The sequence below is a fragment of the Cyclopterus lumpus genome, chromosome 2 (assembly GCF_009769545.1).
Source record: "Cyclopterus lumpus isolate fCycLum1 chromosome 2, fCycLum1.pri, whole genome shotgun sequence".
NCBI classification, from domain to species: Eukaryota; Metazoa; Chordata; class Actinopteri; order Perciformes; family Cyclopteridae; genus Cyclopterus; species Cyclopterus lumpus.
The window spans coordinates 9,764,602-9,784,050 of NC_046967.1; the positions used below are offsets into that span (position 1 = coordinate 9,764,602).

At 44.2% G+C, this 19,449-nt stretch overlaps 1 protein-coding gene across 9 annotated transcripts in view; it reads right to left on the reverse strand.

The window, feature by feature from the left end:
• Positions 1–15,857: 15,857 nt before the first annotated feature.
• The window catches only part of atp11a (ATPase phospholipid transporting 11A), a 28,006-nt gene continuing 24,414 nt past the window's right edge, over positions 15,858–19,449 (reverse strand). For 2 of the 9 annotated variants that reach the window (XM_034551202.1, XM_034551201.1), the window contains exons 28-31: positions 19,223–19,288; positions 18,975–19,078; positions 18,672–18,837; positions 15,858–16,545 (exon numbers count right to left, since the gene is read on the reverse strand). In XM_034551202.1, coding sequence (XP_034407093.1) covers positions 16,276–16,545; positions 18,672–18,837; positions 18,975–19,078; positions 19,223–19,288 — 606 coding nt within the window. In that variant the 3' untranslated portion in view covers positions 15,858–16,275. Of the gene's footprint in view, positions 16,546–17,447; positions 17,891–18,312; positions 18,352–18,671; positions 18,838–18,974; positions 19,119–19,222; positions 19,289–19,449 lie in introns of those variants that run through there. The other 7 variants (XM_034551203.1, XM_034551204.1, XR_004611110.1 and 4 more) reach the window with 7 other exon arrangements.

Here is a 19,449-nt window from a genome sequence, read left to right on the forward strand (position 1 = left end):
CTGTTCAATAAGCACAGAATATGTTATAGAATCATTTTTTTCCTTCTTTTTTTGTTGCGGTTTCTTAAATGAGGAACATGCATTAAGTGTTTGATTAAGTTAAGAACGTGAACAAAAGTATAGTTTAAGTTTGATGTCGAGATCTTTCCTATCTTTTGGTTTCGAGAAAAAAAACAAAAAACTGAATTATCATCGTGTTTTTGAAGCATTTGTCATGTTAAACGTCGTTACCACCTCTGCCCTCGACGTGATCACCAGAACTCTTATTGTCGACCTCATCATCGTCATCATCATCATCATCGCATGCTGTTGTCGTCCCCTTCGTCATCCTGACCTCTTCGTCACTTTCCTCTTTTTAGGCCTCTGATTGTTCCCGGACCTCTTGTCTCTTTTTTTTAAGCCGGCGTCTGGAGAGGGCCTTTAGCTTTCAGGCTGAGCGACTGATGGTTAGAGAGAAAAAAAAGGGGGATAAAAAGAGGAGAGAGGGCGGAAGAAAGAGGGGAATCGGCTGTAATAGGAGACACACAGCAGGGGGGCTGTTTACTGTCACTGAAGGAGGACGAGAGAGAGGTGGGGGGTGGGGGGGGGGGGGATGCAGGGATACGGACAACGAGAGGGAGCGATGGAAGATGATTAAAGGAAGGCAACGTTCAGGGCAAAGAAACCGGTTGCATGGGTTCTATATACAGTGACAGAAGATGTTTCTTTAGCACTGAAGCAGCCAACAAACAGCCTTTATGTAACTTCTCCAAAAGCAGTCTGATCTGCCAGTTATGTGTCATCACAAATATTAGGATTTTTTTAATATATATTTTTTTCAAAGCAAGCTCAGAGCTGGCACCTCCGTGACGTCTCGTGTTCCTAAATGACACGACGCTAAGAGAACGACAGCTCAGGGATGAAGCTCGCTCACTCGGCGGAGGCCGTGATTGGTTGTTCCACGGATGGGTTCAAAGAAAGAACTGGAGACCATGTTACAAGATGCCACTTCATTCATTTTTGGTGAAAGTTGCTGATCAGGCACAAACATCAATGGAGATCTTCGCTCAGGGGCTACCAGCTCATTAGAGTCCTCAGATACACTGGCTTCCTTTTACCATAGCAATACACACAATTAGCTTCCCCTATACTGAGGACTGTGTAGGGGAAGAAAAATATATTCTACCTTTATCCTTGAACCTTTAGTTCATTATGTTACTAGTATTTCCCTTTGTAATAAGTATATCCATCCATATAAACCTTTTTTCAAGATATCTTTGAGGGTGATCAACCGAAATCCAAAACCATCTAACCCGACTCGTCTATTCAAAGCCCGAGCCTCACATTTACTGTCAAATGTCCAGTTCTATCTGAGTCATTGCCGGGGGCAACGATGTGGGCAAGGCGCCCATGTGCGAGGCATGAATTAAGCACCGCTTAATGTAATCCCATTTGAAAGGTTTTCAGGTTCGACCTAACTACAGTAAATACCTGTCGCCTGCACCTCCTCTACTCACCAGGTTTTTCTTTTTTCACTAATAATCTGCACAACAACAAAACAACACGTTTAAATGTCGTCTGTTGGACAGTGAGTTAAGGAAGCCATAATGCAACAAAAAGGAGTTTAAATATTCAGCCAACTATTGAGTAACTGTGAACTTAAATATGCACACATATTGTCAATTGTTTTCAACTGATTATATACTTAATATTTGTCCATAGAAGTGGGAAATCAAACGTCGTGCCGTCTACTTTTCAACTCCAGAGAGAGAGAAACGAACACAAAACAACACTCAGTACTGATTTGGTGATTAACACATTTCCAGTTCTGTATCTGGAATGAGATCGTTTGTGTACCAACGCTCTCAAGAAGACGTCTCTATGCTGCATCACACACGCACACACACACACCTCGAGCGTGTCTTCCAGACGCTGTTGGGAACATTCACACACTGACACTAATGTATGCTGCTGCTTTGAAGATAGCTGAGCAATAGAGTGGGAAGGAGGAGGGAGAGACAGAAAAAGGAAAGGTTGGTGAGGGTCTTCTGGTGCTTTCCAGCCATCAATAAGAGAAAAGTCTTCCAAGAGTCAGAGGAGGCATGTGTACCGACATGCTTAGCGGTTAAGACAACGTCAACATGGGTCCTTGCTCAGGACATCTCGCATCCTCCGTCAAATGTGTTGACTGGATCTTAATGGTTGTCACTTCTCCGAGTCGAGGATTCAAAAAAATCAGTTCCATTTACCATTTAATATGTTTTTCCTAAATATAAATGCAACAGAGGTGACACTCTCCTGGTGTATCGCGGCGTTGGCATTAGCCCGGCAGACTAAGGGCTCTGAGGTTGAATGCTTTTGGTAATTTGCATAAACGTAAAGGTTTTAATGCAAAGCTCCCATCTCATTGAAATAAAACATGATTCATTGTGTCATATTACCACATAGCTCTGATATGTGACTTGACTTGCTCACTAAAATACTCATTTTGGTTCAGTCTGCCTTTGCGTTCTATTGAACTCAGTGTTTGTGGTTGGGAAGCCGGTGAGGGATTATGTTATTATAGCTATTTGATCATCTATTTCAATTCAATTCACTTTATTTTGTATAGCCCAATATCACAAATTACACATTTTCCTCAGAGGGCTTTACAATCATCTTTGAGTCCTGGGCCTGTGTATGGTACAAAGATGATCAAGAATGACTGCAGGGGAACGGGGTCAGTCCATATTGAGAGAAAAAGGAAGAAAATAAGAGAAATAAGAGAAAGCCGTGCTTTCACGAGGTAAAGTTAACATTTGTACATGTTGCACTGACCTCCAAAACTAAGCATAAAAGATCCTACATCGCGTTTATATAAACCGTAAAAAAAGAAGAAGAAAAACAGTCAATACAGATGAACTTCAGCCCCCCCCCCCCTCCCCCCTTTGAATGGTTAGCATTATTCAAACTGGGCTTGAACAACCTCAAAGGATTGTATGTTTTAGAAGAATAAAAAAATGATAACATTTCTGAAAAGGCTGCCTTGAAAGCGCTTGATCTATTTTTTTGTCATGGAACTGACCGTGAGAACCAAGTATGCCTCAACGCGTAGTTTAATAAAAACATTGTCAAGCATGATGGGGAAACCTTTGATTGACGTTTCTGTGTCTATCAATGTTATCAGAAAGAACTGAAGGGTGGAGTCGTTCATTTTGAGATGCCGTCGCAGCAGCCGTTTTATTCTCTGGACTTCATTTTACGAAGAAGAAAGAAAAAAAAAGAGACAAGCTGGAAAATCTTCACATTTGAGAAGCGGAGAATATTTGAACATTTTTAAACAGATTGAAATGAAATGAATAGATATTTAACCAATCGACTAATCGTTTGCACTTCAGAGTTTACAGTTTGCTGCACAGCCCTCTGGATGTATCAAGAGAACCCCCCCTTCCCCCCCCCCCCATTCATCCCAATGCAAGTATTCGCCGCCTCTAGCATTCGTGCTAAGCTAACAATCGCTTTGCTCCAGCTTCAAACATGAGAGCGTTACCACTCATATACCGGTTGTTACTGAAAAGATGCTTTTAGTAAACACTTCAGATGCTCTTCAGGCAAAATTACCCTAGCATAGATTAAAGAGGGCTTTCCTGCTCATTCACACAAAAACACTCTTAACCTTTAAGATTTCTTGTCATCAGATAACGCGGCCCCGTGCTGCACCCGGGCCTCACTTTCCACACAAACACATCCACTCAAGCTCTCACCTGTCGAGCTCTTCCAGCGTTCTTTACCTGCTGCTGGGCCCGGCTCCAGCAACCGTCAATTATCCGTAAACCAATCCCGCGAGCGATTGACAAGCCAGCAGAGCCAGGGATCGAGTTCAGTCTCTTGGGGATCCGTGTGTGTGTGTGTGTGTGTGTGTGTGTGTGTGTGTGTGTGTGTGTGTGTGTGTGTGTGTGTGTGTGTGTGCGTGCGTGCATGTGTGTGTGTGTGGAATCAACCAGCAACACTACTAAGCTCTGACTTCAAGCAGCTCAGGTTGACCAGAAGTCGATAGGCGGATAAAACTGCCAAGTGTGTGTGTGTGTGTGTGTGTGTTAGTGTGTGTGTTAGTGCGCGTTAGTGTGTCTGTGTGTGTGTGTGTGTGTGTGTGTGTGATATGGGCTCTTGTTGTCTGAAGACAGAGACCATGGGAACACATGGACGCCACTAATCCTGTAACTACCATCGAGAGAAACCACACTGAACACACACAAGAAGCCCGCTCGGCCCTATTTAACGTCCGTTTTTGAGTTTTCTTAACGACGTGTGTATTTCACCAAATAATGATTGAGCTGGTTCCATCACTCATAGGAAGCCGTTCTGAACACCTACGGTATGAAGGTGTCAAATGTTCTGCGCTGATCAGAAAAACAACAGCATAGGGAACGTATTCAAACGAATAACATGTGTCATTGTGTGATCTTCTACGCCACCTCGTCTCCTTCCAACAGTCAAATTGTTCCTTTAACCAATATTCGGATGGGACATTTCGGGGGAACGCGCTGCACTGACGTGTTCGATCTGATTTGTTACGCAAGAAAACGAGAATCCGTCGTTTTTTTTGGGGGGGGGGAATCGGGGGTCGAGATTTGAGAAACCCAATGTTCCCACGCGGCTACATTCTGCCGGAGAGGGATGCTTTCAGGTGAGGGGAGCAGATGCTGCATGTGCATGTATGAACATTTTGACAGGAACTACCGTGCATGTGAGCACACAATGTGCATATTGATCTGTTACATGATGCAAAGGAGGAAACGGATCCAAGAACAACTGACTGCAGTCAAGTCTCTCTCGGACCCCAGAGGACCGGGACAAAGTTATCTTGAATGATATCAGAAACGAGACAATGTAAAGCTGAGGAAAGGTTCAAGGGTGGCTCTTAACCTCATTTTATGACTAGTGTGTGTGTGTGTGTGTGTGTGTGTGTGTGTAGGGCGTGGGGCCGTATTAATGTCCTGCATGCAACACGGTGATTATTCCCCTTCTTTGTCTCCATAATACTGATAATAATCTATCGGAATCGGACTGAATGCTGAATCAAAGAGGCAACTTTCAACTCCTTAGAGGACTGTTGGGATTATCTTCTTTACTGCTTTGCGTATTTATCTTGTTTCTTGCAGACGGAAGTGGAATAAATAAATAAAAAGTAAATGCCCACAAAAAGTAGTGTGTTATTCGCGTACGTTTTTTTTGTCCATTATGTTGAACCACACCGACACAACAAGCACCAACCAAAGAAAGGTAGTAGCTCCTACTCAAACGTGAAGAAATATAATATATATATATAAATAAATCAGACAAAGTACAACCAAGAAAAAATAAAGAATCTTGTGAAATGATGGTGTTTGGGACACGAAAGACGTGTTTTAGGAGCTTATGGAGCTCATATTAAAGTTTGAGGCCTTTGCACCTCGCCAGTGTCAGTTGAACCTCATATTAAATGCTTGTACTAAACCTATTAACAGCTGTGGTCAGGGAAGAAGCTGTTGCAATAATGACGCGAGTGACACCAATTGGCTCTACCTATCGACCCAACCTCTCCCGACTCCGTGTTCGTCTCCACGATCCTTGAAAAACTCCCAGGAGTTAGAAAACTTCACCGAGCACCACGGCCCTCCGAGATGGCGTCCCATTGTCGACGGAACGGCGTCTCTCAGAAAAGCCTCCAAGGTCGGAGAGGGAGAAGAAAGAAAAACAGAGCTGGAGAGGCAGTGAGTGGAGGAAGAAGAAGGAGAAAAAAAATTAAAAAGAGAGGCGAGGAAGAATGCAAACAAAAGTGAATACAGTTTTCCAAGGCTGCTCAGATTGGCTCAATTCAGCAGCGACTGAGGACTGTGAAGAGAGGTACACATGTGCGTGTGTGTGTGTGTGTGTCTATGAGACTCAAGAGTGTAGGAGTTTCAATTCAGCCGGTGAGGTCTTTGTCTTGGAGTGAACCCGGTTGAAACGGAAGGACGAGGAGAGTTACAGTATATGAATCATCGGTCCGAGCTAATTGGACACGGTTAGCTAATGTAACCGTCAAACATTACCGGGGAGAGACGGACAGTGATATGAAGATCCTCTTTTTGCTCCCGGTTGATCGTCCCTTCGCCGCCTTCATCTTTTTTATATTCCTCCTTGGTTTTTTTTGTTTTAATTTCTCTCGTCTCGAACCCTCTTTTTTTTTTTTTTTCACGGCTCTTTAAGAACGTGTAGCCGTCGTCCCCTGAAAACTATTACACGCCTTTCGTCCACATGTTGGCCCGAGAAAATCGCGTCTTCTCAGAATTGGAGGAGATTACCAATCCTTTAAAATGCCTGAATGTTACGGTCCTTCAACACTCTTATCGGCTTTTACCTCGGTTTTGAGAAGAATAACGTTTCTTTGCGGTTTGGGTGGCTACACACATGACAACAATTTAAACACACTAAATCTGGGTTGGACTCTTAAGAAAGAAGAGAAGACTGCAAGCTAGAAGGGATGAAAGTTTTTAAAAAAACTGAATTTACAGGTGCCGGCATCACCAAATGAGATCAACGTTGATCTCACGGTTTCCGTCGTCATAATGCAGAAGAATCATCTCGCAGAAATTGACAGGGTGATAATTTCCGGAGCGTCTGGAGTGCATTCGGGACCCGTATGGCCTCCTTTTTTAGACGAGGATTCAGTTCTAATATATCTTGTCATTTGTCGGACCGAAAAACTTCTTTTTATCTGGAAGGCTTTTGTGACAAATGATATTCAATGATGCAGCGTCGGCTTTTCAGAAGGAGGTCAACACTGTAATTATATTGCGTGTTACATCCGACGGGGGACATTTTTCATTTTTTGAAGTTCATTTGCCGACCTCTTCATTCATAAACCATAGACAGTGACATTGGACGAAACAGAAAGGGAGACGCATCTCTTTCACTCCGTCTGCGAGTGTGTGTGTCCAATACATATTTTCAAAAGCTGTACGATTCAGACAGGTCCTCTTGAATTCATTGGAATTGCCTTCATGCTTTCTTCTTTCTCTGGTTGACCTGGCCTAATTATCCATGTAATGATATAACCCTGGGGGGAAAGGGGATCTCCCTCTATCTCACACTCACACACACACACACACACACACAAATAAACTGGGCCTCCCTATTCCCACAGAAAACCCCAAAAAAAGCCTCCTGCTGAAAGAAGCGACGGCGGCCATGAGAACAGAATATCATCGAATGGGAAAAGTACACGCTGTCTAAAAAAGGGAGATCACATAAGCACATAACTACTCTTTTATATGCCACAAATATACCTCTCCAGATTCGACAAAGGTGCTTCAGTAAATGATAAACGGGGCAGATGCCTTGAAGCGGACAAACCTGGACCTTCAAAACTTTGGCTGACGTCAATCTTTTATATTTGAACAAAGAGAACGACAAAAGAAAACCCCGTGGCTGTTGTCATGATATAATATTGTAAACGACTGCACATTGTTTTCTCGTAAGGCTTCAAACTAATGGATCTATTACTCAAACTGGACCTCCCGGATCGCGTTTCATTCTCATTCCCGCACCTGAAGCCGACGTCCCGCCGACTCAAATCCGTGCTGCGTTGTGTTCTAAGCAAGAGAGAGAGAGAGAAAAAGAAAACATATTCAATTAAATACAACCATCAAAAACACAGTGCGTTAACGTTGGGCACCGTAGCTCAAGTACAGTATTTTATTTAATTTCTTTACGACAGAACACATCCATCAGCAGCCCTTTGAACAGCGAGGCAGGTCAGAGCAATTATGTGAGATTGATAGCGTCTACACACACACACACACACACACACATCATCACAGGCGGTGTATCTCGTGGGTCTCGCTCCAGTGTCTCCGTCTGTATGCGAGTACCCGTGTGAGCGACGCCACAGCTATAAGGTCAACAGGTCAAGTTCGTCAAAGTCGGGGGGGGGGGGACGACACGTTTGTGATTGCTGACGAGTGGAATGAAATGATGAAGGACACTTGAGTAAGTAAGATCACAAACAAGTGTGTTCTTGGTTTATTCCCCATTCTCTCAGCGCGCTCCTGGTTTCTTTGAAATAGCGTCGCGCGATGGTCGAAGGTGGCTTTTGGCGAGAAGAAGAGCAATCCACCAAAAGCTTGAATGAAGGCGTTTTTTTGTTGTTGTTGTTGTTTTGTGTTGTCTGCATTCGTGTGAAATTGAGGAAAAGACACTGGCAGGAGAAACGTTCTGGCACATTGTCAAACGGTAAAACGTCTGAACTCATTTAAATGACAGTGAAGCGGAAACAGAGCAACAACAAACAAAAAAAAGAAAAAATGCCTTTAACGTTTCTTTTTTTTTTTTTCTAAAATGTTCAAAAGCTTCGGCTGGATTTAAAACATCATCCCAGCATGTGGCCACGACTTGTTTATATCCTTTACCGGCAGATCGGAGGGGGTCTTAGCTGGATGCGGCACTGCAGCGTTACAGCTTTCATCATCTGTTGTAGCCAGCACAAGTCCCCGGCCATCGATGATGATGACGATGATGGAGGAAACACGACGAAGAAACTGAAGGTCAATCGTGTACGCGTGCTCTTCTACAAAATAAAATACAAATCATCGCATCGTTCCAATAGGAAGAATTGTCTTTACAACTTAAATACAACCTTTGAATAACACGGGAAAGGTGTGAATTGACTTAAGTAGCGTTAACGTATAGCCACTTCTTAATTAGCCTCAATCGCTTGAGACTTCAAGGATGAGGACTAAGTGGTGAGCGTGGCAATAGTACGTTTGGTTGACTTCTCACCTCCAATAAAGAGGATGCACGCGGCTGCTGGCCTTGGCTTTATGTGAGAACCATCCGCTGTCTCATCCACTGGAAACCGGCAGGTATACGAAGAAAGACGATAAATAACAAGAACGAGACCCTCAGTGTAAACATAACGCCCACTGACAATTCTCCAAATGATGCATGTCAAAAAATTGTTCCATGCGAATTATATCATCATACGAAAACAACATTTCTGATCGATCCCCTAAAAGATACCGATCGATCAGATGTGAAAGTCAGGATTAGTAAAGTGAGTACGGTATTAATATCAGAGGGAACCCATGTGGACAGAAAGACTAGAGTTCTACCGCTCACCCTGCGGTGTGTGTGTGTGTGTGTGTGTGTGTGTGTGTGTGTGTGTATGTGTGTGCAGAGACAGACGACATTTATTGACAACGCCTGCTCCGCTCGATAAGAGGAGGCATTAAAATCAATCAACCTGATTGGTAGACAAGAGGGAGGGTGCGAGTACACAGGACATGCAGAGGAAGTCATACGGCATAAAAACAAGGTTCATTATATATTTTTTTCAAACAGTGAGGAAGAAGTACTCAGATCCTCTACTTAAGTAAAAGTACCAATACCATTGTGTACACATACGATTTAATAAATGACATTATTAATAGTGATGGAGGTGGAGCTAGTTTTAACTGCACTTTGCACTGCACTTTGCACTGCTTTAGCCCGGCGGTTGTCAACCTGGGGGTCGGGGCCCCTCCGAAGGTGACACGAGATAAAACCCGAGAGGTCCTGAGATGATTGATGAGAGACGGAGAGGAGGAAGAGGCCGTTTCTCTATGTGTCAGTTTTTAAATCACTAATTGTGAGATTAGTGAGAGAAAGAAGCTACCGGCGCTGCTTGGAAGAACAGTCAGTTTTGAGCCACCGGCACTTGGACTCCGTCCCGCATTGAGAAGGGGGGGGGGGGGGGGGGGGGGGGGGGATCAGATTAGTTTGTTTCTGCACTTGTAAGAGGAGACCGTCGGCAGTGTGATGCAGGCTGTGTCCCACATTTAGCCTCCACCAACAGGAAACAGGCTATCACCTCGCGTCTGTTAAAGGACACCTACTTAACCCACGGGGTCCAGATAAATGAACTCATCTTACAGATTGATGTTCACATTAAACACAATGCCCCCCCCCCCCCCCCCCCCCCCGTATGATAGATTTGTGACTTACACATGTTTCACATGTCGGATACTAGATATCTGGATTTTTGGGTACCAACATTGTGTCGTAAAGCTGCAGAAGAAAACATTTTGAGTGTCCATCCAATCCTGCAGTGACACTCAGAATGAGATGTTTCCAGTATATTTTTTTTCTGCATTCTCATAATGTGTATAGCGTATGAAAGCATAAGCAGCCGCGTGAAATGGAGGATCGAGGGGGTGGCCTTGAGCGAACAGAGGAGGCAGTGTGTTTGGATAACGTTCTTGTGTACTCCAGATGAGCCCCTTCAGCTTCCAGCGAACTAGAAGTCTTTAAAGCCCTCAGATTGTCTTGTTTTGTGTGCGCCGCTTGATTCCATTGTGCGTCGAGACGTTGACGGGAGTGACACAAAGGAGTGACACAAAGGAGTGACACAAAGGAGTGACAAGACTGGAAGGTGGAATAAAGTTTCTGCGCAATTTCCCTCGTTCGGAGGCTGAAGGTGAAAGGGGCGAATAAGAAGAGGCGGAAAGGGGCGATTGTAACGCGTCGCGGTGCCTCTTGAAATGTTTGCGTTAATGTTCACGAAAAACACTTCAATCAATTTAAATTTTTTTTAAAAAAGCCGACCCTGTTGCTGCAGTTTGTGTGTGTGTGTATGTGTATCCATCCTCGAAACATTCCTCTTTAAAAGGCCGGGCCGTAGCAATGAGAGAGCCCTTTGTGCGGACAAAAGAGGAGCCCCCCCTTCCCCCCCACAAAAAAAAAAAGGAAAAACAATGTGTACTGAGTCATAAACAATTGGAGGCAAATAACAGCAATTTCGCAGCTAATTCGTAGATTTCACGTGTGGATGCCTCCATCGCCTCCCTCCATTTACTGCCGTGAATAGAGACACGCGTTGACACCACCACCACGAGACACAGTGTGTGTGCACGTGTGTGTGTGTGTGTGAGTTCTTACAGGTCTAATGATTTAAGTCTAGTTTGAGTGACAGACCTACAGCTGGACATGTGCAGAAACACACACTCTCTCTGTTGTTACTACAGGGGTCAAAATGGCCGTATTTGAGAGCCGAACATAGAAATGTTTAAATGTACAACATAGCCGTGCTCAGTTCTTCCCTTTACTCATCATCATTGCATAAGTAGTTGTGTCTACCCAGAACAATGTCGAGTAGAGGCTTCAGGACTGAGCTCATGGAAGTTGCAGCACAAGATGACAGAAGACCCTCCACGCTGTCTTTGTTGGTGGTTTTCATTCTCCCGTCGGCCTCTGATGATGTGCAGAGGGGAGCGGCCGTATCAGATTACATGTGAGCGATTGGGAAGTCTCGAGCCGGAGGAGAGAAGTAAAAAGAAGCCGGTGAAGCGAAGTGTCGCGGCGGCAGCATTCAGGGCTATTGCTGCAGGGTAGAGGAAGAGGAGGAGGAGGCCCAGGACGGAGCCCTGTTGAACCCCTACCACCAAGTTAGCCGGCTTCCGGCTTCATATCTGGCAACTTGAAAGTCGTGTCAATCTTCTCATCCTCATAAAACACTAAACTTCCCCAAATGTCAAACTTTTGTTCTTCAAGCCCTCGTCATCTCACAGCGGAAGAGGATGTTGCGCATGGCACTTTACAGGATTACCTTTGAATGCTCACACTCTGAACTGTTGCTTTATTGCAGCTTCACACGGATAAGTGGGGAAATGAACCGATAATCTTCTCTGCCGGTCCCATTGCGGAGTATTTTTTGCTTGATTGGAGGTGTGAATTCATCTCAATCTAACACACTTTTGTTACAGCCCTTAAAAAAAAAAAAACATACAGACACCTGCAGTAGCATAAAAAAGTGCGTTACGCGCTTCAAGCAATCCAACCTCAAGCAGTTCAAGATGAAGGAAGCCTAAATTGGTGGTGAGGAGGTTGTGAAGGACTTGGTTACACCTTGAATTACACCTCCCACCTCGCTATATATTTTAAATCTATACGAAGTAATACACCATAAACATGAAATTAGAGGTAGAACTCAATGCATATTTATAGTTTTTAGTGGCGCTTTGATGGAATAGGCGGTAAAGCATTGAGACTTTTGGTCGCTCTTTGTTTTAAAATGATTGAATTGAGTCATTGCAATTTTACTGCAAAAAAAAATAATCTCTGGGATGGTAATGGAGGTCTGTTCAGCCACAAAAGGGAACGCACAACCACTTTCCACCATCGACTTCGTCGTATTTCTCCCTTCTTCCCCGCGTTTCACCTCTCCACAGTCTTGCCCTAGATATTTCTCCACCCTTGTCAGACACACTAACTAGCGGGGGTCTCATCGGCTGCCAGCTGTGGAGGAGAGGACGTGGAGATCAGCGCAGATGAGAAGTGAAAAGGATGAAGGGAATCCAAATCGATCCGAAACCTCAATCCTAATCTTGTTGACGTCCTCGGATGGTGGAGACGGCAGCCCTGGAGCAACTTCGGGGGAGCACATTAAATCTAAAAATGATCTTTAAAAAAAAAAAGACAGAAAAGAAAACCCATTTCCTGAGTTTAGTTTGAGCAGGTTGGTTAAATGCTCTGAACTCTACTCGGGAAATATCCTTTTGATTGTATCTCATCAGCTCCAGATGTTTAGAAACTCCTCCGGTGAGTTGGATTTGTCAACTTTGAGCCCTGAAGGCCCCAGAAGTGGTTGGTGCACTTCAGTAATACTCTACTGCATCCCTGTGGCGGAGGCATGAAGTGCAGCTTTAAAAAATAAAATCACATAATTTCAGTTTTTTTTTGTTTATTTTATTTTTCAAGCAAAAAGGTACAGCTGTTTGCCATCAATAGCTACAGAAATGTTGGCAAAAATCCACAAGTAAATCTTGATATGACTCTGTTAAAAACTGTATATAAAAAAGACCCCAAAACTGTACATCAATTAACATAACTACATGTATACGTATTGTATATGTACTGCATCCGAGAGCACAGCGATGTATAGATACTGCTGGTTATGAGAAATATAACACCACACAATAAAAGATTAACATTCTGTTCGAAAGGCTGTCAGTTTTAGGTGATGCTGAAAGATCATTGCAGTTGGGAGGAGACCTTGAATGCACCATTAATGGCTCTGAAGGGTCTCTACAGCAGAGTGTCGCCCCCGTCAGACGCGTGAGGTCCAGTGCAGGCGTGTAACCGGGCCAACGGGAATCTGTATTAAAGCATTAAAGCTGTGCCAACGCACACGTCTAGTGTTTGCTCTCGTCCGGTTGTTCTAATATACTCGTCTACGTAAATAAGACACACATCAAATACTGTCTCCAGAATGTATAAAAGAAAAAGATCTCTCACGTACACAGGTGACCTCACACAGAGAAGGATATTCGGACTTCCAGACGCCTCGAAATGTCAAAGGTCAGATATAATAATAATAATAATGTGTTTTACTGAATCCAGAAAGACCGATTGGAGTATTTAAAGCCACGTCTCCCATAATACTCACGTGGAACCGATTCTCCATCGTAACATAAATTAATTTTGAAAAAAAACAGAGTACTTCTTCACTACGGCATTGGCGAGTGTTCCGCGAACACGTTTTTTGTTGTTGTTGTTGTGGATCATTTACGTGCAAGGCAATATTTAAACTGTAGGTATCGAACCGTGCAGATTAGTTTGGTTTTATTTGAGATATCAGCCTTAACTATGAAAAGTGTTCATGGGGAATATATCTTTGGTAGAATGGAGTTCCAATCTGAGAAATAGTTAGTGACCTTTTAATTTAACAGATATCGTTCCAGTGGGCTCCGACCAGCGAGTGAGGCCTTCACTCACTCTTCATGTGCTAAATAGGAATTTCACACAATAAAAAAAATATAACATTTCAGAGACACCCCCCCCCCCCCCCCCCCCATGGACATGTATACACATTTGGAATAGAAACAACAACAAAAAAACAGACATTGAACACAAGTCATTGAATGTTTCCGTTATGAATTATTCTTCATGGACGGCGTAACTCACGGATTCATTCTCTCAGTCACGCATCCGTTCATCCATCATCTGTGGCGTGTTCGCGCGATCCAAATGCCTCTTATTAGTCGTACATTTACCATAAAGCAAGCAAAGACAGTTCAGCAGAGAGAGAGAGAGAGAGAGAGAGAGAGAGAGAGAGAGAGAGAGAGAGAGAGAGAGAGACTACCACAAGGCACCTAAAGTAAAGCAGCTAAACGCATCGCTATAGCAACAAGGCTTTGGTTCAGAGAAGTGCTCTAAAAACGTCTCACGATGACAGATGGATGATAGATGGATGGACGAGGAGATGCAGAGGGGATGGTCGGGCGGGTGGAGGCGGCTCTCACAGAGGTAGGAGAACTCTCACATCAGCATCCCTTCACCACAGGGAGAATGAGAGAGAGAGAGAGAGAGAGAGAGAGAGAGAGAGAGAGACAGACGGAGAGAGAGAGAGAGAGAGAGAGAGAGAGAGATGGAGAGAGAGAGAGACAGACGGAGAGAGAGAGACGGAGAGAGAGAGAGCTAGAAAGAAAGACAGAGAGGTTAAATGTTGACGCAGGAAAAGCGTGAGACAGAAATCAGAGACGACCCTCTTCAAGGTAGACATCTCATTAGACTCTAGATATTGAAGCACTCTTTGGGGGGCGTTTCCTCCGGTCTTTATGCTAAGCTAAGCTAACCCGTGTCTGTATTTCAAATGATCAAATCTCAGTGCTTTCATTTCAAAAAGGCATCAAGCACTCGATAGAATCCTTTTGTAGTGGGAAGATGATCTCAATAAAAAGGACACTATTGCACGTGTCCATTTTTAAATGTGCTTTGAGGAGGAAAGTGAACGCAAGTAAGTTCAAATAGTATTTTATCAATGCTCGACAAGACGTGCACCGAGTGTTTTAACATCTAATTTATTAAGCAGCTGTATATATATATATATATATATATATATATATATATATATATATATATATATATATATATATATATATATATATATATATATATATATATATATACACTATCATATCTTTAAGTTTCCTGAAAGACCTCATCTAACTTTCCCATTCTTTCTGGCGGCCACTTTCATCGAGTGTAGAGCAGAGCCACGAGTGTGTGCCTTGATCTATAGATCACACACACACACACACACACACCTCACCCGGCTCGACAGTCGATGTGTAAAGGGCGCCATATTGTATTTATGTTTCTTTGGTAAAAGGTCTCTGTGGGAAGATAATGTGCTATTTACAAGGTGACATTAAGGCGTTGAGAAACAGCTTGGCAGCCGTAAGCCATTTCTAAGCCATAAAGAACTCTGTATATAGCTCCATAGATACAAGAAGAAGGTCTACAGTTAAAGTGCTTTACAGACAACATGACATCAACCAACTAACACAACTGCTAGCTATCACTGTTCCACCAATCACTCCTGGCTACCTACATGGGAGTTGGAGAGCTTAAGTGTTGAATGTGCGGCTAAAGTTGTTTTTTCCTTTCTTTCTTTAAGATGTAAAACAAGAAAAGAAAAAAGACCAACTCCGATCCACTTCTACCAACACTTAGCTCACTGCTCTACCACAGCCCTCCTTACAATGTTGCAGAGGGTCCTAGGGAGTATTTCGGGAACACATGTTTGCACACAGGCAACACCAGTTAGTCCTGAAAAGAGAGAGATGGAAGGAATGGAGAAAATGAAATGTTTGGTCAGAGAAAGAGAGAGAGCTGGCTAAAGCACTGTTACTGTCCTCATCAGCAGCACAATCACAACACGTCATAATTGTTCTGTAAAAAGTCATAGAAATCAGTCAAATTGGGAGTAAAGTACACTTCAGCTGCCAGCTATCAAAAGGCAGGCAGGCAGGCTTAAAGGGCCAGTGCACACGCACATATACATATATATATATATATATATATATATATATATATATATATATATATATATATATATATATATATATTTATTTATTTATTTATTTCAGTGATTTCAGAAATCAAAGCTCTGGAGTCTGTGTTGTTGTGACATCGGTGCGCTGAGCTCTTTGCACGCTGTGGCGGCGAGCGAGTCCTTCCCGGAGCCGTCCCACAATGCTTTGTGCCACACTTGGCTACTGACTTGGGAGCAGTTGTGAAGGTCACTTTCATTGTAACCCCCCCTAGAGATGGATTACCTGCTATTAGCAGCATAGTCAGTAATTCGACTCCAGGAACATAAATAAATTAGTTTCGAGTCACTTTTTTGTTGGTACTCTTTAGCTTCTGGGCCAATTAGTTATATTACTCCTTTGTCGAGTTCAACTCCAAATGGATACGCTATTGTATCCGATATCAGAATATGAGAATAGAGGGAAACACCGGGCAGAAATAAAACTAGACTGAGGTCTCTGGCCCCGTCCCGCCGTCGGCGTGCCCCCGGGAGCCGTCGGCGAATCGGAGGAGGGGGGTGAAGGTGCAGTAGTCTGGCGTTCTCCGCCAGCGCGTGAACATAATTTTCTTGTGAAAGGGTGCAGACCTTCGAGGGTTCGGGGCGTTCCTTTGGTGGCCCGAGCCTCGCCGGTGCCTGCCAGCCTTGGACGGGGCGTGGAGGGACGCCATGGGGGTGAACTCGGACAGCTGGCCCTTGTAGAGTTTATCAGCGTTCTGTGTGGGAAGGAGGAGGAAGAGGAGACGTGAAAACAGAGGAGAATCGACGTCGACCGCACTGAAGAGGGCCAAGGGAGGCGAACCCGTGGAGGAGACATTGTTATCACAGCTGGCCACAAATGTGTACGTTTAGCCCTCTAGTTTTTCATGGTTTTCGTTCCACTGAATAGAAATCTTAATGCCACAGTATAGAATAATATCTTCGGGGATATAGTAGGTTTCAGACGTTGGAAAGAGCCTTCCTCCTTTTTTTCCTGTCTGCTTTAAGAGATTAAAAAGCAGGAGCTTCGTCTAAAAAAAGGCCAAATGACACTTCCCCATGTCAGTAACCTGAACCTGCGTCAGCGGGCAATTCAATTATTTATATGATTTAATTAATAAAAGTACGTTAATCCAATTGGCCAGCTGTGGTGATAATATCCTGTCCATCCTGTTCAGACACAACGCAGCCAGAGCAAAAAGGAAGTACACACATCTGATAAAGAGTGAATAAATACTGTAACGTTGTATATGGCAGCATACAAACAAAAAAAAACATGCAGATGGAAACATAACGCAGAAACATGCATGAACGTCCAGTCCAACTGTGTGTCGAGCCTTCTGGCTCTGCGGCGAGGCGGAGATGTGTCACCAGAGGGCGCCAGAGCGCCATGTAAAGAATCACCCAACCGGATGAGAGCGCTTTATGCAATACCTGGAGGATTATTGCATAATCAAACCTTTAAGACCCTCACACACACACACACACACACACACTATACCCATGTGTTAGTCAGGTAAAACTCTCAAAATCTGCGGCAACCCCATCACTGCAGGATGTTAACGTCACCCACCGTTACCAATACACACACACACACGCACACACACACACACACACAGTAGCAGGGTGTGTGTTTTACCGTGCTGAAGCCCTCTAGGCTTCTGTGTCAGCTATTCCATCTAGTATGGTGACTGAGCTCTGGTAGGTCAGGGCCCTCTCAGAACCTCTATAATCCTTCACACGCTGTGGACACACACACGCACACACACACACACACACACATATACAATCAAACACAAACATAATTAAGGGTCTCACGCCCTCACTGGCATGCAATCGGACTGTTTTTCACAAAAGGAGTCACTTCATGCAAAACAGCAGCAGCAGGGAGAAAGTAACAGGATACAAATAAAAGGAAGAAAAAAAAGAGAGGAAGAGGAATAAGAGGGATTGTATCCAGGTTACAGACAGGAGGAAAGGAGGGTCACCTCTAGGAGGGCTGGGTTAGAAACTCATTCTGCTGGAAGTCTGGGACAGCATAAAGATGGTGGAGGGCTCGGAGGCGAGGCACCGACGCTTAGCCTGCCACGGAGGAGGACCAGAGGGAGGAGAGGACGAAGGGAGGAACCAGGGAGTCAGAGGGAAGAGGGAGGAGGGAGAGTTAGAGCTCTGAAGACATTTACAGACGCGAGAACGTGAAGCCACATCTGGACAGGGCTCAGGGAGGCCGGCCATTAGCTCTCCACCACCACAGTTATCAGGAAGGTGAAGAGAAAGGAGCAGTTTGAGACACCAAGGGAGAAATATGGAAGGTTGTTCAGGTCAAACCACACTGCAAACTGTTTGAAAACACATTGAACATCTACTACCAACCAGAAAGGTTGGTGTCTCTAGGCAAACAAAGGCTAGATGGATATTTAAATATATTTTGAGTGTTTTTAGTCTCTTTTTTTCTTTCTTATTAAAAAAAATGGAGCACTGCACACAGAGGCTTACTGACTTACATCCAACAGAGTAGGGACGTAGCCAAAGCCAGCATACATCTGCTGACCCAGACATTTCACACACACACACACACACACACACACACAGTTCATAAACATCATTAAAAAGTGTCTAAAAAGCTTTAAACAGACATTTGCAAAGTTCAGGAGTAAACGTGTTAAATTGATTTATGAAACACGACCAGCAGAGGGCGCCGTTTCACCTGAGCTTGAAGGAAAGGATTTGATTAGTCATTATTTCCAAAATGATGAATGGAATTTGACGAATACATATCTGGATTTTAAAATGATCCCTATAATTCAATCACGGATGCGATTCTAAAAAATATGCGTGACAACATGTACGAGCATGCACCCACCTGTATGCGTTCAGTCGTCGTGGGCCACAGCGTCCTGCAGATGACCTTCTTCAACACATCTGGCAGCAGACTGGCTGTTATCAGAAGGATTATGCTGAGCCAGGCCGGACCGCTGGACAACATCTGCATGAAGACATAGTACATCCTCTGGTAGTTGAGGAAGGGCCTGGAGGAGCGGAGAGGAGAGGCAGCAAAATTATTTTCTCAGTAGCTTATTAGGTTTCAGGCTGTTACGTTAGATCACGCCTCCATCATCTCAAGAGCTCCACTCAAATGTAAGAACACATCTATTTCAAAGCTTACCAGATGATTCCTCCCCACAGCAAGGAGAAGACCACAAAGAAAATCAGCGAGCCCCAGATGACAAAATGGTTGATCCAGGTCCAGTAATGAGTATCGAGAGCCAACTACAGGATGAGAGGGGAGAGCTGAGAGCAAGCCTTCCGCCTGTCAAACGTCACAGCTCACTTTAATGATGCCAGCCCTCGCTCGGGCCCCTCTGTGCGCCGCAGACACTGTGCAGGCCGAATGGTGCGCACGGTGTGGTTTACCTTGAACGTCACGGTGAAGACCAGCACGGTGAAGACGAGCGTCCCGAACGTCCAGTTTCCAAACATCTGCAGGGGAGGCAAAAAAAACCCAAAAAAAACAGACGGCGTCAGTTGACACCGATTTCTGTTCTGGCCCCCCCCCCACCCCCACCCCCACCCCCACCCGCCCGGTGTTGATATACACAGAGGTAAACTAAAGCGTATTCAATGAGGAATCAATCAATCAA